Here is a 21,495-nt window from a genome sequence, read left to right on the forward strand (position 1 = left end):
TTCACTTTGCTAGAACATCACTTTAAGGATTGGCCAGAAAGTTCAGTGCAATTGATGAAACGGAAGGGATTTTTCCCCTATTGTTACATTGATAATTTCACTAAACTGAAAGAAACCGCACTCCCACCACGAGAAAAGTGAATGAATAGTCTCCAACAGTATCAAGTGAGCGTTACAGAAGACGAGTACAAACATGCGCTGGAAGTTTTTGAGAAGTTTCAATGTGAAACAATTGAAGATTACTATAGTTTGTATCTCAAAACTGATGTGTTTCTTCTAGCTGCAGTTATGCTCTGCTTCCGCAAGGTGTGTTAAGAAACATACGGACTGGATTGCTGTCAGTACTATACCGCTTCCAATCTCTCTGGTGATGCTATGTTAAAGTTATCTCAAGCGCCTTTGAGACTCCTAAAAGAGAGAGAACAATTGGATATGGTAGAGGGATTGATCCGTGGTGGCGTAAGCTCGATTTACAACAAGCGGCTGGTGGTAGCGAACAACAAATATCTACCAAATTTCAACCCCAAAACACCCTCAACCTTCATAGTGATGATTGATGCAAACAATTTGTATGGGGGCATAATGGAAAAGTTTCCATTGCCATTGAACAATTTTGAGTACACTGACGGAAACTGGGATCCTGAAATTCAAAAAGCGTTCATCCAAAGCGTGTTAGAGAAACCTGACAATAGCGATAGTGGCTACGTATTAGAAGTGGATTTGTTGTACCCAGATGAACTTCATGATCTTCATTCAGATTTTCCCTTGGCCCCAACAAAACAGAAAGTTGACGCATGCTTGTTGGGTGACTATCAGGAGGAGCTTTTGAATGATATGCAGATGAATGCGCCGCCTTCGAGTAACAAATTGATCCAGACCTTGTTCCCCAAAAAGAACTACATTTTGCACTATCAAACTTTGAAGCTCTACGTACAGTTGGGGTTGAAAGTTTAAAAACTACATCGATCACTCGCTTTTAACCAATCGAAATGGCTAGCGCCATATGTAAAGTTGAACACTCAGAAGCGAAAGCAAGCCAAGAACAAGTTCGAGGAGAACTTCTATAAACTAATGGTGAACAGCGCATTTGGGAAAACGTGTGAGGGGAAACGCAATCGCATAAAAGTAAAACTGGCTCGAAGTGAAGAAGAGACACTGAAATGGACCAGCGCTCCACAGATGAAGTCGTTCAAAATCATTGATGAGAACTTGGCAACGATAAGCTTGAATCAGACTGAAATAGAGTGGGACACACCAACTATCGTAGGTGCTTGCATCTTAGATCTTTCGAAGAAATTCATGTACGACTTCCACTACAATACAATGAAGAAACACTTTAATTGTAATCTACTGTACTCGGACACGGACTCGTTTGTTTATGAAATTTTCTCAAACGACTTCTTTGCAGACTTGAAGCGGAAGACCACAGTGAAGGACCTTTTCGATTTCTCAAACTTTCCAACTAATCACGAGATGTACGATCAAAGCAACGCAAGGGTGACACTAAAATTTAAAGATGAGATGGGAGGCAAGATTATTTCTGAGTTTGTGGGGTTGAAGCCAAAGCTGTATTCCATCAAACTGGCAGATGGTTAGTCAACTTTTTTTTCAAAACCTGAAAAAAACCAAGAAAACAACAAAAAGCAGAATGAGTAAAGAAAAACCGGATAAAAAGTAGGAAAAAGACCTAGGATTAGATTTCCAAGACAAAACGAAAGAAAAAAGTGAAAAACAAAAACTAGAATGCATGAACTTCTATTTTAGTTCTTGCAAAGCAGTCGGCGAAATGTGTGACTCAAGACGCCAGGCGCATGATGACACATGAATTATACAAAAAGGTTCTCACAGGAGGAGAAACTGTTCGACTTATCAACACCAGAATTGCGTCGAGCAAACACCAACTAATGACAGTTGTGTGCAACAAGAAGTCACTCTCGGGATACGATGACAAGCGGTATATTTTAAACGACAAGATCACAACTCTACCATTTTAAACGACAAGATCACAGCGCGAGGGAATGTTCATGCGTAACGTAGTACAGGATCCAGATTGGGGTTCGAGTGACGAGGAAGAAACTGTTGTACACGTTGCCGAGTCATTAACGCCAGAAAGTCAACAACCAACTCAATACACAGGTCCCCAAATGTCAGCAGAAGTCTGGTCTCCGCCTGATCCCGGTCTCAATCAGCGTGTTTACAGTGACGATGAGCTTGAAGCGGACATTGCAGATTTTGCAAATCTGACTCAACAAGTGATTGAGGACGAAATTGAAAGATGTTCCTTTATAAACGATCAGGCTGCTGAATCAGGTTCGTCGCCTAGTCTTCTAGACCCAAGACCCGTATCCCCCATTCATGTTTCTACTAACTCTTCAACAGAAGAGCAACCCATCAACCATCCCGGACCCTCAAAAAGTATGAAAAAGTGCGCAAAACGAACGCTGGAGCTGATATCAGACAAAGAATCTATCAATGAAGATAGAATAAAGAAATGGAGAGTAGTACAAGTTGACTCTGATAGTGACGACAATTAACTTCTGTGCAAGAACTTTGCTTTAGTTTTTGTGACTTATGTTTTGTTTTTCCCGTTTGAATAAAAAAGTCTTTTCAACTCGAGTTACAGAAAAATTGTACTGCATAAGTCTTTTAAAGGTCCCGCATAGGCAGTTTCAGTTTATATCTAAGTCATTTTCATCCTCAGTACCTTCAACCCATAGTATAAGTCTTTTTAAAAATCACAGAAGCAGTTGATCAATTAATAACTAAGTCATTTTTGTCCTCAGTACCTTCAATCCATAGTATAAGTCTTTTAAAAGCTCTCATATAAGCTGTTGATCAATTTATATCTAAGTCATTTTTATCCTCAGTACCTTCAATCCGTAGTATAAGTCTTTTAAAAAGCTCCCATATAAGCAGTTGATCAATTTATATCTAAGTCATTTTTGTCCTCAGTACCTTCAATCCATAGTATAAGCCTTTTAAAAGCTCTCATATAAGCTGTTGATCAATTTATATCTAAGTCATTTTTATCCTCAGTACCTTCAATCCGTAGTATAAGTCTTTTAAAAGCTCCCATATGAGCAGTTGATCAATTTATATCTAAGTCATTTTTTGTCCTCAGTACCTTCAACCCATAGTATAAGTCTTTTAAAGGCTCTCATATAAGCAGTTGATCAATTTATATCTAAGTCTTTTTTATCCTCAGTGCCTTCAATCCATAGTATAGGTCTTTTAAAAGGTCTCATATAAGCAGTTGATCAAAATATACCTCAGTCATTTTTATCCTCAGTACCTTCAACCCGTAGTAAAAGTCTTTTAAAAGCTCCCATATGAGCAGTTGATCAATTTATATCTAAGTCATTTTTTGTCCTCAGTACCTTCAACCCATAGTATAAGTCTTTTAAAGGCTCTCATATAAGCAGTTGATCAATTTATATCTAAGTCTTTTTTATCCTCAGTGCCTTCAATCCATAGTATAAGTCTTTTAAAAGGTCTCATATAAGCAGTTGATCAAAGTATACCTAAGTCATTTTTATCCTCAGTACCTTCAATCCGTAGTATAAGTCTTTTAAAAGCTCCCATATGAGCAGTTGATCAATTTATATCTAAGTCATTTTTGTCCTCAGTACCTTCAATCCGTAGTATAAGTCTTTTAAAAGCTCTCATATAATCAGTTGATCAATTTATATCTAAGTCATTTTTGTCCTCAGTACATTCAATCCAGAGTATAAGTCTTTTAAAAGCTCTCATATAAGCAGTTGATCAATTTATTTCTCAGTCATTTTCATCCTCAGTAACTTCAATCCATAGTAAAAGTCTTTTAAGAGCTCCCATTCTAGTAGCTGATCAATTTATATCTCAGTCATTTTTATCCTCAGTACCTTCAATCCATAGTATAAGTCTTTTAAAAGCTCTCATATAAGCAGTTGATCAATTTATTTTTAAGTCATTTTCATCCTCAGTACCTTCAATCCATAGTATAAGTTTTTAAGAGCTCCCATTCTAGTAGCTGATCAATTTATATCTAAGTCATTTTCATCCTCAGTACCTTCAATCCATAGTATAAGTCTTTTAAAAAGCTCCCATATAAGCAGTTGATCAATTTATATCTAAGTCATTTTTGTCCTCAGTACCTTCAATCCGTAGTATAAGTCTTTTAAAAGCTCTCATATAATCAGTTGATCAATTTATATCTAAGTCATTTTTGTCCTCAGTACATTCAATCCAGAGTATAAGTCTTTTAAAAGCTCTCATATAAGCAGTTGATCAATTTATTTCTCAGTCATTTTCATCCTCAGTAACTTCAATCCATAGTAAAAGTCTTTTAAGAGCTCCCATTCTAGTAGCTGATCAATTTATATCTCAGTCATTTTTATCCTCAGTACCTTCAATCCATAGTATAAGTCTTTTAAAAAGCTCCCATATAAGCAGTTGATCAATTTATATCTAAGTCATTTTTGTCCTCAGTACCTTCAATCCATAGTATAAGTCTTTTAAAAGCTCTCATATAAGCTGTTGATCAATTTATATCTAAGTCATTTTTATCCTCAGTACCTTCAATCCGTAGTATAAGTCTTTTAAAAGCTCCCATATGAGCAGTTGATCAATTTATATCTAAGTCATTTTTGTCCTCAGTACCTTCAATCCATAGTATAAGCCTTTTAAAAGCTCTCATATAAGCTGTTGATCAATTTATATCTAAGTCATTTTTATCCTCAGTACCTTCAATCCGTAGTATAAGTCTTTTAAAAGCTCCCATATGAGCAGTTGATCAATTTATATCTAAGTCATTTTTGTCCTCAGTACCTTCAATCCATAGTATAAGCCTTTTAAAAGCTCTCATATAAGCTGTTGATCAATTTATATCTAAATCATTTTTATCCTCAGTACCTTCAATCCGTAGTATAAGTCTTTTAAAAGCTCCCATATGAGCAGTTGATCAATTTATATCTAAGTCATTTTTTGTCCTCAGTACCTTCAACCCATAGTATAAGTCTTTTAAAGGCTCTCATATAAGCAGTTGATCAATTTATATCTAAGTCTTTTTTATCCTCAGTGCCTTCAATCCATAGTATAGGTCTTTTAAAAGGTCTCATATAAGCAGTTGATCAAAATATACCTAAGTCATTTTTATCCTCAGTACCTTCAACCCGTAGTAAAAGTCTTTTAAAAGCTCCCATATGAGCAGTTGATCAATTTATATCTAAGTCATTTTTTGTCCTCAGTACCTTCAACCCATAGTATAAGTCTTTTAAAGGCTCTCATATAAGCAGTTGATCAATTTATATCTAAGTCTTTTTTATCCTCAGTGCCTTCAATCCATAGTATAAGTCTTTTAAAAGGTCTCATATAAGCAGTTGATCAAAGTATACCTAAGTCATTTTTATCCTCAGTACCTTCAATCCGTAGTATAAGTCTTTTAAAAGCTCCCATATGAGCAGTTGATCAATTTATATCTAAGTCATTTTTGTCCTCAGTACCTTCAATCCGTAGTATAAGTCTTTTAAAAGCTCTCATATAATCAGTTGATCAATTTATATCTAAGTCATTTTTGTCCTCAGTACATTCAATCCAGAGTATAAGTCTTTTAAAAGCTCTCATATAAGCAGTTGATCAATTTATTTCTCAGTCATTTTCATCCTCAGTAACTTCAATCCATAGTAAAAGTCTTTTAAGAGCTCCCATTCTAGTAGCTGATCAATTTATATCTCAGTCATTTTTATCCTCAGTACCTTCAATCCATAGTATAAGTCTTTTAAAAGCTCTCATATAAGCAGTTGATCAATTTATTTTTAAGTCATTTTCATCCTCAGTACCTTCAATCCATAGTATAAGTTTTTAAGAGCTCCCATTCTAGTAGCTGATCAATTTATATCTAAGTCATTTTCATCCTCAGTACCTTCAATCCATAGTATAAGTCTTTTAAAAAGCTCCCATATAAGCAGTTGATCAATTTATATCTAAGTCATTTTTGTCCTCAGTACCTTCAATCCGTAGTATAAGTCTTTTAAAAGCTCTCATATAATCAGTTGATCAATTTATATCTAAGTCATTTTTGTCCTCAGTACATTCAATCCAGAGTATAAGTCTTTTAAAAGCTCTCATATAAGCAGTTGATCAATTTATTTCTCAGTCATTTTCATCCTCAGTAACTTCAATCCATAGTAAAAGTCTTTTAAGAGCTCCCATTCTAGTAGCTGATCAATTTATATCTCAGTCATTTTTATCCTCAGTACCTTCAATCCATAGTATAAGTCTTTTAAAAAGCTCCCATATAAGCAGTTGATCAATTTATATCTAAGTCATTTTTGTCCTCAGTACCTTCAATCCATAGTATAAGTCTTTTAAAAGCTCTCATATAAGCTGTTGATCAATTTATATCTAAGTCATTTTTATCCTCAGTACCTTCAATCCGTAGTATAAGTCTTTTAAAAGCTCCTATATGAGCAGTTGATCAATTTATATCTAAGTCATTTTTTGTCCTCAGTACCTTCAACCCATAGTATAAGTCTTTTAAAGGCTCTCATATAAGCAGTTGATCAATTTATATCTAAGTCTTTTTTATCCTCAGTGCCTTCAATCCATAGTATAGGTCTTTTAAAAGGTCTCATATAAGCAGTTGATCAAAATATACCTAAGTCATTTTTATCTTCAGTACCTTCAACCCGTAGTAAAAGTCTTTTAAAAGCTCCCATATGAGCAGTTGATCAATTTATATCTAAGTCATTTTTTGTCCTCAGTACCTTCAACCCATAGTATAAGTCTTTTAAAGGCTCTCATATAAGCAGTTGATCAATTTATATCTAAGTCTTTTTTATCCTCAGTGCCTTCAATCCATAGTATAAGTCTTTTAAAAGGTCTCATATAAGCAGTTGATCAAAATATACCTAAGTCATTTTTATCCTCAGTACCTTCAATCCGTAGTATAAGTCTTTTAAAAGCTCCCATATGAGCAGTTGATCAATTTATATCTAAGTCATTTTTGTCCTCAGTACCTTCAATCCGTAGTATAAGTCTTTTAAAAGCTCTCATATAATCAGTTGATCAATTTATATCTAAGTCATTTTTGTCCTCAGTACATTCAATCCAGAGTATAAGTCTTTTAAAAGCTCTCATATAAGCAGTTGATCAATTTATTTCTCAGTCATTTTCATCCTCAGTGACTTCAATCCATAGTAAAAGTCTTTTAAGAGCTCCCATTCTAGTAGCTGATCAATTTATATCTCAGTCATTTTTATCCTCAGTACCTTCAATCCATAGTATAAGTCTTTTAAAAGCTCTCATATAAGCAGTTGATCAATTTATTTTTAAGTCATTTTCATCCTCAGTACCTTCAATCCATAGTATAAGTTTTTAAGAGCTCCCATTCTAGTAGCTGATCAATTTATATCTAAGTCATTTTCATCCTCAGTACCTTCAATCCTTAGTAGAAGTCTTTTAAAAGCTCCCATTCTAGTAGCTGATCAATTTATATCTAAGTCTTTTTTGTCCTCAGTACCTTCAATCCATAGTATAAGTCGTGTAAAAGCTCCCATATAAGCAGTTGATCAATTTATATCTAAGTCATTTTTATCCTCAGTACCTTCAATCCAATGTATAAGTCTTTTAAAAGCTCCCATATGAGCAGTTGATCAATTTATATCAAAGTCATTTTTATCCTCAGTACCTTCAATCCATTGTATAAGTCTTTTAAAAGCTCCCATTCTAGTAGCTGATCAATTTATATCTAAGTCATTCTTATCCTCAGTACCTTCAATACATAGTATGAGTCTTTTAAAAGCTCCCATATAAGCAGTTCATCAATTTATTTCTAAGTCTTTTTTATCCTCAGTACCTTCAGTCCATAGTATAAGTCTTTTAAAAGCTCCCATATAAGCAGTTGATCAATTTATTTCTATGTCATTTTTATCCTCAGTACCTTCAGTCCATAGTATAAGTCTTTTAAAAGCTCCCATTCTAGTAGCTGATCAATTTATATCTAAGTCATTTTTCTCCTCAGTACCTTCAATCCATAGTATAAGTCTTTTAAAAGCTCTCATATAAGCTGTTGATCAATTTATATCTAAGTCATTTTTATCCTCAGTACCTTCAATCCGTAGTATAAGTCTTTTAAAAGCTCCCATATGAGCAGTTGATCAATTTATATCTAAGTCATTTTTTGTCCTCAGTACCTTCAATCCATAGTATAAGTCTTTTAAAAGCTCCCACATAAGCAGTTGATCAATTTATATCTAAGTCATTTTTATCCTCAGTACCTTCAACCCATAGTATAAGTCTTTTAAAAGCTCCCATTCTAGTAGCTGATCAATTTATATCTAAGTCATTTTTATCCTCAGTACCTTCAATCCATAGTATAAGTCCTTTAAAGGCTCCCATATAAGCAGTTGATCAATTGTTATCGAAGTCATTTTTATCCTCAGTACCTTCAATCCATAGTATAAGTCTTTTAAAAGCTCCCACATAAGCAGTTGATCAATTTATATCTAAGTCATTTTTATCCTCAGTACCTTCAACCCATAGTATAAGTCTTTTAAAAGCTCCCATTCTAGTAGCTGATCAATTTATATCTAAGTCATTCTTATCCTCAGTACCTTCAATACATAGTATGAGTCTTTTAAAAGCTCCCATTCTAGTAGCTGATCAATTTATATCTAAGTCATTTTTGTCCTCAGTACCTTCAATCCATAGTATAAGTCTTTTAAAAGCTCCCACATAAGCAGTTGATCAATTTATATCTAAGTCATTTTTATCCTCAGTACCTTCAACCCATAGTATAAGTCTTTTAAAAGCTCCCATTCTAGTAGCTGATCAATTTATATCTAAGTCATTTTTGTCCTCAGTACCTTCAATCCATAGTATAAGTCTTTTAAAAGCTCCCACATAAGCAGTTGATCAATTTATATCTAAGTCATTTTTATCCTCAGTACCTTCAACCCATAGTATAAGTCTTTTAAAAGCTCCCATTCTAGTAGCTGATCAATTTATATCTAAGTCATTTTTATCCTCAGTACCTTCAATCCATAGTATAAGTCTTTTAAAAGCTCCCACATAAGCAGTTGATCAATTTATATCTAAGTCATTTTTATCCTCAGTACCTTCAACCCATAGTATAAGTCTTTTAAAAGCTCCCATTCTAGTAGCTGATCAATTTATATCTAAGTCATTTTTATCCTCAGTACCTTCAATCCATAGTATAAGTCCTTTAAAGGCTCCCATATAAGCAGTTGATCAATTGTTATCGAAGTCATTTTTATCCTCAGTACCTTCAATCCATATTATATGTTTTTTAAAAGCTCCCACATAAGCAGTTGATCAATTATTAACTAAGTCATTTTTATCCTCAGTGCCTTCAATCCATAGTATAAGCATTTAAAAAGCTTCCGCGCTATCAGATGGAAATGAAAAAAGTAGCTGATGTTTATTGCCAAACAACAATTCCTCTTTGTCTCGAAAAAATTAGGAACATGTTCATAGTTACCTCCGTAGATCATCTGTGTTGATTGTAGCAATCTGTCATAATCTAACCTACAACTGATCTAAGTTTCTAAGTGAACTCAGTGAGTGTTTGTGAATGGTGGTGCGTGTTAAAACTTTGTGAACTGGTGCCGTCTAATTTTCGCAATGGGGTTTCTCTAAATCAGCAAGGTCCGCTTCTCAATCATTGGGGTTGTCAAAGTTAAGAAGGCAAGGAGTTTACTGGCGTCAAGCGAGTACAGTTCCTGCTACTCTTCAGACTGTTTATCTCAAGACTTTGTACTCCAGACAAGATATTAAAATTAATTCCTAATATATATAGAATTTATCAACAAACAAAAATATAAAGGTGAGCAACATCGGAAATTGGTGATGAATTAAAATGCCATGAGACAAAGAGCAGAGTTTTGAAATAAAAAGCCCAAAAAAACTAGTCAAAAAGATGTTAATCTTAAAAGGACAAACTGAATTATTCGTTTTCTACAGTCCGTTTCCAACTTGCTGTCCTCGTTGCTCTCCACTTTTCTCTCCGCTTTGCACTCCCTTTTGCTGTACAAACTACTTTGTTCGGCCACAAAAATGTCACCAATACCCTTGATATGTACAAGTTAAAACTCGCTTAGGTATCCACTAGGTAGCTTAGGATCCAAAAAACAAGTTATTTTCCACCAATACCATTGATATGTACAAGTTAAAACCCGCTTGGGTAACCAGCGGTTAGATTAGGATCCTATACACAAGTTATTTTTCTCCAATACCCTTGATATGTACAAGTTAAAACTCGCTTAGGTATCCATTAGGTATCTTAGGATCCAATACACAAGTTATTTTTCACCAATACCCTTGATATGTACAAGTTAAAACTCGCTTAGGTATCCACTAGGTATCTTAGGATCCAATACACAAGTTTTTTTTCACCAATACCCTTGATATGTACAAGTTAAAACCCGCTTGGGTAACCAGCGGTTAGATTAGGATCCTATACACAAGTTATTTTTCTCCAATACCCTTGATATGTACAAGTTAAAACTCGCTTAGGTATCCATTAGGTATCTTAGGATCCAATACACAAGTTATTTTTCACCAATACCCTTGATATGTACAAGTTAAAACTCGCTTAGGTATCCACTAGGTAGCTTAGTATTCAATACACAAGTTATTTTCCACCAATACCCTTGATATGTACAAGTTAAAACTCGCTTAGGTATCCACTAGGTATCTTAGGATCCAATACACAAGTTTTTTTTCACCAATACCCTTGATATGTACAAGTTAAAACTCGCTTAAGTATCCACTAGGTAGCTTAGGATCCAATAAACAAGTTATTTTCCACCAATACTCTTGATATGTACAAGTCAAAACTCGCTTAGGTATCCACTAGGTAGCTTAGGATCCAATACACAAGTTATTTTTCACCAATAGCCTTGATATGTACAAGTTAAAACTCGCTTAGGTAACCAGCGGTTAGATTAGGATCCTTTGCACAAGTAGTTTTACCTTGTAATGAAAGCCGAAAATCACTTAGTTACCACTCGGTGGCTTCGATAACAATACACAAGTTTTCTCACATTACCCCTATTGGTAGAAGTTAAAAACTGATTGTGTTAAAAACTGATATAAAACTCGATCGATCAGATAGAATCTTATTAGATGTTAACCAGATTAATCAAGAAAAAAAGGTTAAAATTTTTCTTTAATAAGAACAACCAAGTCCTTTTTTTGCGAGAGAGGACAAATGTTTATACTGAGTTCGTTGTTCTATTCTTCTTACGTCTTCTTTTCTTCCTTTTGTTATTTCGAGGTTGGGATAGTTGTGCAAAAACCGATCTTTTTTGCTGAGTGTTACTTCTAATGTACATACCGACCAGTTCGTCAATATTGGCCAGTTCGTTTTCGTTTTCTGTGTTTTCACCTGATATGACAATTAGGTTCTCTATGTTTTGAGGCTGCTGTGCTACAATTTCGCTCGAAGTTTCGTTGTTAGTTTCCAAATCGGATAGAATGACGAGTTCCACGACATCGTTATCGTTTTCTTCTTGTCGAAAAAACGATTGTCTATGATCTTCTGCTGTAGCAAATTCAGATTCTAGACTCTCAATTGCCTGCAAATCAGGTGTTAGATCATCTTGAGAATTGTGAGAATTAGCCGTAGATTCATCGAGACCAGAACTTGGTGAAGAACATCGAGGGCAAGTGCATATGTGCAAATCATTAACGCTATGGTGTGTCATTTTGGAGCTACGAAAATTGGTGGACTTTATGATGAGTGTCTCAAACTTACTTAATTATATGAAAAATTGAATTATATAATCGAACTATATATAGCTACGTACGTGTAAGTATTAGATAGAGTCGATCACTTTTGTAGAGACCTACAATTAAAAATTTAATTGAAGATGAAAATCTACCAATTTATCCAAGTTTTAGAAAGTCAACAGCTGAAAATTACCCAATTTGTGGAAATAATATAACACTCCAATTTTAGTTCTCAAGATAAAATGATCAACTATTATCACCGAGAGAATTCGACCTGATATGATTTATTTAAAGCGTCGAAAAAATAAACCACTCGGGAAAATCAGACAAAGTTACTGTTGGGATTAGTCACAAAAGTCGGAGAATGTAGACAAAGTCACAAGTTTTGGACACCGATTCTCTATCATAACATGAAATAAGCTTTCATACTTACTCACAAAGTAAGTAACAAATAAAGTAGATGTAAAGATTTTGGCATTCCCAGACAGACCACTATTAATGACCTAACACGCTTTTGTAATTCACTCACATATGAATTTTTCTTTATGACTACTGCTTACGCTCACTGACTAACTACCTCATACAGCAATGCTTAAAATAAACACACTTAAGAACGGCTAGACTGAAGCGGAATGCGAGCAATGTGGACAAAATTAAATAAGTTCAATCTAAGAAAGAATTTCCCAGAAGGCCGAACGTTAAAAAGTCGAAAAAAATTTAAAGGTCTCAAATATGAATATTTATACCCTCCCTTTGAATGGGGATCAATCCTAAAAATTTCTGAAATTTTGAAATTTCGGCCAAAAATGAGGGGGTCGTTTATTTACAGTGCGTGACCCCCACCCCCCCCCCCCCCCCTAGTGTTACTACTAGTCATTTACTTATACTACTTGTCTTCTTTATTGATTAATTATGATTGTGTCCAGTAAACCGAAACAAAAAGCCTATCTGTAAAACTTTTTGAATTGTGTCTTAAGAAATTGCTAATAAATTTCGAACAATAAAGTGTTAGGCTTGTCACTTGATGTATATTGTGTACATGAGTATGATCTCCGATGAAAGTGGCCCTGAAACAACTAATTTTCACCGTGGTTAAAAATAAGGAAAACGACATATGGAGATTTTGTCACTCGTTTCTATGATACACTAAATTAATTCAAAAACTGCTATATGGACATTTACCTCTAAAAAAATCGGTAAATTAGCTTAACTTTTTAACGTTGGAGGGAGGAGTTTTTTGTCAAAAAGTAATGTAAGGAACCTAGAGTTTGTCAATGTTTAGTTTGAAATCACTGCAATAATCACAGTTTTTCCCTTACTTTGAATTTTTTATGCAAACCTTTTCAAATTTAATTTTATAATTGAGTTAATAATATTGATAAGTATAATTAGATTGTTAGTGAAACAATTGATGAAAAACGTTAATTGCGACCTTCAGATTTGCTGAAATGCTCTGGTAATTCAAAAGAAATCATAAAGAAAGTTATAGAATTCTCTCACTGGTCATGTAAAAGGTTTGAATTTGAGCGACTCTGACGTTTTCTTTAAAGAAGCCAACCACCGAATAAAAAATCACTTTAAAGTTTCAATTTATTACTTTTCCTCTTCAACTTTCCTATAATATTAACGATATCTCCACATTTAACAATCGAACAATTGCAGGGATTTTCATTTCAAATAATTGAAACATTGGATCCAATTTGATTTTGTGTTGAAAAAAATGTTCATTAAATCTAGTGATAACGCCAATTCTCCGAGCAGGTTCCTTATTTGATCAGTTTAGAATTAAAGTATTTTGATTTTACTTGAAATTATGGTAAAAAATTGTGTTAAACACAATAAATCACATCAATTGAACCTTCTCTCTTCTTGTCAGCGTTGATATGTCCTTTTTCAAATTTTTTTTAAAATCATAGTCAGCAATCTGTAGTTTGTCTAGGTATAGTTCAGAGACCACAGTTATAGAGACTATTATATTTCTTTGAGATGAATGGCTACGACAGAATTGATTTTTTTTTGTATATTGTTTAGCATTACATGGCCAATTGTCGGTTTTCTAAAAAAAAACAACTCTTTTTGGTCTTTGTTTTTCAGAAATATAATTTTGATCAGGGTTTTAAGCGTGCGTGAAATCTGATAACAAAAAGCACGTATAGTTAAGAACCTGCTTCAAAGCTTTATGTACATCATACAATAGTTTCTAGATGGTTTTTTTGCGGAGCTGGCATGACCGACGGTGATAAAACTTTGTCACTGAGTATATTGCCATGAGTAACTCTTCTTCACGCGTCAACTTCTTCCAAAATTACATTATTTAATAATCGAAATGAGTGTCAATTAGACTTAAACGAAAAAAAAAATAAAATTTACAACTAATTTGCAACACTAATTGGAACACTAATTATTTGCAACACTAATTGTGGACAATGAAGAAAATTAGCAGTTTCCTAACAACCTTTATCACGGTTTTCAAGAACGACTAAGACTTTGAATTTGGTCTCAAATACTCATTAAAGAAGTTCTGAAAAAATAAAGTTATACACTATCTAATTTACTGTGCGGAATCTGGTTACGCAAAAAGAAAAAAACTTACCAAATATTGTTACTCATTTCCGCAAAACGGCACATTTCTATTAATTTCGGGCATTCCGATATTGGGCATGTGATGATTGTTCGCTTGTCAAAAAAGAGTAAAAATGCTGCCTATAGTAATATTCGTTTTGAAAAGTTTCTGTGTCTTGTCTGTCCAAGTCCAATCTTATTTGGTTATGTCAAAAATCAACAATGAGACACAAAGACAGTTGTGCTCGAATTCAGTCCAGTTAAGGTCTTTTTCCATTTCGCACTGTCATTGAAACAGCCGAATGCTAAAACAGATTGAATTTATGGGGGCTCCAGCAAAATTTTTTGCCTATTTGATTAATAGCTTTGCTTTTCATTTTTTCCTTGCATTTCAAGTTAAACTTCTTGAATTTTTTCCATTGTTTTGTCGTGCTAGATATTTCTCACTCACGAAAAAAGCTCATTCAGGTTTTTGGTCGTTTTAATACTTAGTAATACTGTTTTCGCAACTCATTTTAATCTGAAATCTGATCTTGTTTAAAAATTTTCGACTCATTGTTTCAGCACGCAACAAACGCTGGCTGCTTGTCTTTGTGCTAAGTTACTTGAATTAATTTTTGCTGCTGAATTATCAAGAAGCTGTTGTCTTACAAAACTGTTGAAGCTTCTTAAAAGTCGCACACAATTGAGTTTGCTTGAAAATTCTGTAAAAAATGGAACATGCTTTTGCAGAGAACAAAATTCAACCTTGTCAAAAATAGAGTCCCAATAAAGTTTCTAAAACAAATTTAAATTTTACTGTCCCCATACGAAACAGAAGAGAACACGGCATCAATGAAATTTTTCAAAAAGGAAAGATCAATCTGTCAATCACAATTGATGGCAAAATAGAAGATTGTGATCTCAATTACTACAATAAATGCCTGACCAATAATAATTGGATTGAAGGAGGGAAAAAATTTGTTGTTGCGAAGTAGAAACCAACAGAAAAAACGAGGGGGTTAGATCCATCGATATAGTCCGTTATTTGGAAAAAAAATCATACAAAGCACTAAAAATACATTGCCTATAGTTAGTCTATTTCAGAAAAGCAGGTAGGTAAGATGTCTTCAAATAGTCTATCACATATCTTTGGATTTCCATATTTAAAAGACTAGAAGATTTTCTCATATACCACCCCGGGTTGAAGTTTCTTTGATTTCATACAAGGATCATATATGATTTCATACTGTCCATACTTGATTTCTTAGTACGATCCTTGTATGAAACCAAAGAAATCATATATGACCTAGTATGATTACTAAGAATCATATATGACCTAGTACGAAATCAAAGAAAGTTGTATGATCGTTGACCCGGGATATATTGGCTTTAGTACGGTGAAGCAGAAAAATAAGGATATCAAATTTTGATAACCCACGTGTAATTGAATACTCGCATATTGATCTATGTATTGTGGTAATAAATTGTGCACAGCTGCAACTTATGTAATGTAGAGAACATTTCTACAACGATGTTTCAAAAAAAAACTTCAGCTTCGATGTCCTGCCATGGCTGCTTAATGAAGCCGAAAAAAAATGTAAGACATGTCAGCTGTATAATTACCCTTTATAATGGTACCATCATACTATTATTTGTGATTGGGCAAAAAAATTCAACTGGGGCAGAAATGATTTTCGTCTGATTTCCAAATACGCAAAACCTATAACATGAATGTACTTATTAAGAATGTAAGTATTGAGAAAAAGCACATATTAAAGACACACTAACGTATACAAGGGAAAAGTAGGCTCCCAGTCTATACATTGAGAACTCAAACCGTTGGACTTCACTCAGGTATTGTGACCAGTAGGGAATATAATCCATTTTTTCATCGTAGTCGCTGTCTCCGCTTTCTCCCCCACTGCTGTCTGGTTTCTCATAGTAGTAATCGTAATAATAGTCATTGTAACCACCACTTCCAAAACCCCACCAAAAAACCATTCTGCTCTGAATCGACAAAAGATAGCTGCCAAAACAGATCAATTTGATTTTGTACAAGTTTTTAATTATACGAAATACACAGGTTTTCAATTCTTTGTGCACTGGTCGGACCATTTTGATCAAATATTGACATCAAGAGATGCAGAAGCGGAATGATCAAACAGCTATGTCTCTGTTTTGCCATGTCATCAAAGCATCTTCTAGAATTTGCCTTCTGATAAAACTTGGCTCTCCGCAGCAATTCTCCAGACTCTTGCTTGATCATGCCTCTGAGTCACATTGGGGTAAAAAATGGAGAACCAGTTTTTTGGGGTCAATTTTAGGAGAAAAGTAATGAACTATATGCAGCCTTTTACATCAAAACCTAAACTTTTTGGAGAAACTCACGATTTGTGAACATCTAAATTTTTATTTAACAAGGAGTCTCGGTAATGTGCGTACGCACATAAGGTTGCGACCCCGCTCATCCTCATTCTTGACCTAATTGGCTACCAAATGATGAAGAGATCGAGAACTTTCAAAACCATAAATATTACTCAATAGGCAACCAATGGAATACAATAAAGCTATGCTAGAGGGTCGATGAGCGTTGTTGATAATAGGACTACTAGGAAGTACAATAATAAATCTCAAACAACAATTTTTGTTTACGATCAAAAGTCGATGTCTATAATAAAAAATCATAACAAAATCAAACTCGCATCAGATAAAAACTAAACCAAAAAAAAATCAATTTTACCTGTACCTAATTAGAAAAAATAAGGAACCTGTCCTCAATGCGACTGGTTAACAGGTCGTCAAAAAAGAGCAAAGAGGTGGAAAGTTCAAAAATACGTTTTTATTTTAAAAATTAATTTCACCGTTTTTATTGTTATCAGACATCAACTGAAATCCTTAATATGTTCATTTATATCTCAATAGCAAGAAATTGAGGCATGTTTTCTTCCAATTTTCAATTGCACACAATTACCAAGCCAATGGGACCCAACGATTACTGTTACAAATTGAAAAGAAAACAAAGTCCTATAAATGTAAAAATATAAAAAAAACTTCCAATATTTTAAGAAATCTCGTAGCAACAGTAGTAACAAAGCCCAGAAAAAATGTTTGAAGCTAAAACCATTATAGAGATTCAATGATAGCTCACTGGGAACGGTCTGTGACCTGTGTTTACAGAGACTGAGCTACACATCGTACATATCGACTGAAAAACTGTTAAAAAAACGACAAAGCTCAAAAACCCAAATATCTTTTGAAAACAGATATTTTCAAAAGTCATAACAGACTTAAGATTTCAACAAACATTGATGGATCAAATTGCAATACCTCAAGAAGCCAATTGGACCTGTTAACAATGAAATTAAGTCACGATCTCACAGAGTAATAACAAATATATAGGGAAGCGAAAACTTCAAACAATTTGACGAGATCACATTGTCCTAGGCACTATAATCATAAGATGTAACCTGCAAAAACTGTAAATTGTCACCTTAGCCTCATCTTAAAGACGAAGAGTTTTCTTTATAAATGGACTACGTAGACATGACAATAAAAAGAAACCCAAAAATTGAGCATTATGGAGATATCGATAGATCTTAATTAATGAAATTGATAATGAATAGTTATCGAAATTAATGGTCGAAGCAGTCAGTCACAAATTATAACTCAGCGCAAAAAAACTTTGAATCAACAAAAGTAATTGAGACTTCTAAATATTGGGATTGATTCATATGGTTACGGAAATAAAATTAAAAAGGACAAATGTCAAAAATTTTTTTAATTTCAATTTGAAGGTCAATATAACAAACTGCTCTGAACTGAAATTTTTAACTAGGTTGGTTTATACGTCATGAGGAAGAATTGATATTTATCGTTATTTGGTATATGGCGTATAACAACAAAAATGACAAATATAGGCTGAAACCAAGAATTGATAAAATTTGGCGAGATAATTTTGTCTCAGCCCCAAATACACTAACTATATAAAAAAAACAATGGACATACCCAGACACACTGTGCTTTTTAGTTACTATGATTTCCGTCAATTGGACTTGTCAATAATGCGATAACTTGACAAGGAATCAAATTGAACTAATAAAAAAATGCAATTGGGCTCAAAAATTAAAAAAAAATTGGAAAAGCGTAGTATTCAAAGATGGAGACCATTAGTTGATTATACACTGACAAAAAATTTAACGAGGAAATTGGTATCTACTGTTTTGGCTGAAGTTGCGCTCGAATTTGAGAGAAATAACTTGAAATAGTAGCAAAGGTAAAAAAAAACTAACTGATATTTTCTTAAAACAAATATATTCAAAGTCAAAATAGACATTAGATAACAACTGAGAGAAATGTCTAGGTTCAATTATGCCTTCTAAAAGTCATCTGGATCTTTGATTGGGTACAATAAGATATTGGGCCAAAAAAGAAAACAAATGAAGCAATACTCAGGACGTCCATAAAATTTTTACGAAAAATTGGCCAGAGCCATAAAAACCATGAGCGTTTGGTGTAAACAGTTTCGGTCTTTATTTGAGCCTTGAATTGAAAATCTCTCGGCAATTTTAACAAAAAACGTTTACATCAAGCAAATTTTCAAAATAAAAGTTCGAGCCCCATTAACACCTAAAAAAATTTTTTTCATCGTAAGGATCCATTGCGAGATGAAAATCGGCCCAGATATTGCTGCTCATCTAAAAAAGACTCGGTTGTTCAAATGATTGCGAAATAGATCAATTTTTTAACAAAAACTATTAGTTTGTCAAAAATTAAAATGCATATTGCTTAGTTATTGAGTGTAAGTTTGCAACAAAAAACAGGCAATTTTATAATTCCAGAAGACGCCCAAAGCCATCGGGATTACAACTAGCTCGTTTGTCCGCTTAAAAGGAATAATTTTTTAGTTTTAAGGCAACTACTTCCACCAAATTTGAAGCATTTGAGCTAAAAAACAATATTGGTCCTAAAATTGCTCTCGAAGAAAGTCTGAATTTTGAAAAATTTGGCATAAATTCTAGCTAAAAAACTCGGATCAAACAATTCAGCAACCCTCCTCTATCTTTAGAGATAAAACAATAACGCTACCGCTAAACATTTGAACAAATTTTCACAAAGTTGACAAAAATTTGGCCGAAAAACTACTTATATTCACAAAACATTAAACCTCGTTAACTCTCTATAAAAAGCGAAAACTGAAAATTCTTTTTAATTCCATATTATATTTTTTGAAAGGATACCACTCACAACTCTCTACGATGATTATATCAATTCTCTGAAAAAAAAAGATTTGAGTATATAGTTTCTCCACCACTAAAGTTGGTCGGAGCAAAAAAGTTTTGCAGCAGTATGGTTACGGCAATGAAAAAATTTTTACTTATTTTTCTTACTGAAAAACATTTTTTGGACTTAATAATCTGAAAATATCACAATTTAAACTTATTTTTCCTTATCTGTTTCTAGTTCTTTTCTATTTAAAAAAAACGATTTTTGAAAATTGTCGACTTTAAATTGGCGTCAGTGGCAGATATTTGCTAGCAGAATGTTAAAGCAATCCAATTTTGTTGCTGAAAGTTGTCTCTTGTGGGGATGGAAATTATTCGAATCCTCTGCTCACTTTTTCTCATTTCTGATACGCAAATTTTTTAGCAGTGAACATTGGGTTTAGCTTGAATCATCTAAAAAGACGCATGAAACACTAAGATGATTTGGCATAAACTAAGAATCACTTGGTTTGGATCACTAAGAATCACTATGTTTGGGAAGTCAATTATTCTAAGTTTTTAAGATTGTGATAATATCCCAAGTTGAATTGCGCAAAATGACAGTGGATACCACAAAATATATGTTCATCAGTTTCTCGACAAGAAAAATTTTTGGTATCTTTCTTGTAGTTATAATCTTCATGAGGTTATAGTTATTTTTCACGTGGAAGGTTAATTGCAGTCTGAAATTATGGTTAACCAGGGTTCCAGTCCTAGTTTTTTGGCTTCACAGTTTTGAAAACAAACGGAAAGTTCTATTATGTTGCCAGTTCAGGGGAAAAATGTGACAATTCAGTAGAACATTTTTTAAAGGAATCGAAAAATAGTAGAAATTATAGGGAAAAGTTGTGCTTAGATTATAAAAGTATGTTATATTCTCTTATATTTCATAAAACAAGACAAAATTATCAGCGCAAGTAGAACTCATACTTATTTTCACCAGAAAGCATTTACAAACTCCTGTTTTGAAAGCTTGACGACGAGATTCGTTCGAAAACTATTCAAAACTTCCACGTCTGTATTGGTAGTGAAAAGGGCTCTAAAATGCAACCCAGGCTCTAAAACGCAACGAAACTCTTCCCAGTTTTCAGGTAGGCGTTTAAAGTTCTGTTCGGTAGAATGTAGATAACTTGATCCAGTGGTTGATTAATTAAAGTTATTCTGCTGGCGCCGCTACATTTTCACAGAGAAAACTTGCCTCGTGGATATCTGCCATGGAGAAAAGCAGACCTTCAGGGAAAGCGGAATTTCAAATCTATAATTTTTATTATTAAGAAAAGCTGCGCTGATGCTTATTACAGAACAATTCGCCAATTAACATCAACGTACACTTTAAAAATGACATTTTTTATGGAAGAAAAACAAATTACTTCCACAGTTAGTTGGAAGACAAAGGCAGCTATTGAAAGAGGTAAAGGAGGAGGAAAAGGAAGCAATTGCTTTCTTATAAAAAATTGAACGCCAAAAGCTTAAATTAGTTCCAAATGTTTTGATTGTTCCAAATACCCAACCTTGTGAGAACAAATAATTTTGATACTTGGAATTCATAGTTGGGTAAACTTTGAGCTCACATCTTTTCACAAAGTCAGATTTTTTCTATCAATGTATTTGTGTTAGCTCAGCTGTTTAACAGTAAATAAATAGAAATCCTTAACTGAAGTTAGGAAAGGTTAAACCACAAGAAAAAAAGGAGAGCAGTCCAAACTTCAAAACTATTAATGATTGTAAGACAAGACGGTGCGCGATCAGAGCAGATGAAAATGGAAAAAGTGAAGGAACTAAGATTTCATTATTCTCTAAAATCACAAATCTGTTAGCAGTAGGCCATTGGGCTCACTCAATCCTCAACTACTATGGGACGGACTAGCCCCTAATAGCAACAAAAAAACCTTATGACAAAATTGTAAAGCCTTTCACAATTTTGTCATAAGCTATTATGGTTGCTATTCAGAGAAGACCA

The 21,495-nt window shown here is 33.7% G+C and overlaps 2 protein-coding genes across 2 annotated transcripts in view; one reads left to right on the forward strand and one right to left on the reverse strand.

Moving 5' to 3' along the window:
- The window catches only part of LOC142339158 (transitional endoplasmic reticulum ATPase-like), a 622,037-nt gene that overhangs the window by 458,834 nt on the left and 141,708 nt on the right, over window positions 1-21,495 (reverse strand). The window lies entirely within an intron of this gene.
- Window positions 1,072-1,994, forward strand: LOC142340281 (uncharacterized). The gene is made up of 2 exons (XM_075390855.1): window positions 1,072-1,591; window positions 1,765-1,994. The coding sequence occupies exons 1-2, from the start codon at window positions 1,072-1,074 to the stop codon at window positions 1,992-1,994; spliced, it is 750 nt and encodes a 249-aa protein (XP_075246970.1).

This window comes from Convolutriloba macropyga, chromosome 5 (assembly GCF_964194025.1).
Source record: "Convolutriloba macropyga chromosome 5, txConMacr16.3, whole genome shotgun sequence".
Taxonomy (NCBI): domain Eukaryota; kingdom Metazoa; phylum Xenacoelomorpha; order Acoela; family Convolutidae; genus Convolutriloba; species Convolutriloba macropyga.

What these genes read in the sequence shown, in the direction of transcription:
- LOC142340281 (XM_075390855.1), top strand. Translation starts at nt 1,072, where the DNA reads ATGGTGAACAGCGCATTTGGGAAAACGTGTGAGGGGAAACGCAATCGC. An exon ending in TTCCATCAAACTGGCAGATG is followed by an intron (nt 1,592 to 1,764) that starts GTTAGTCAACTT and finishes CTTCTATTTTAG; the next exon opens with TTCTTGCAAAGCAGTCGGCG.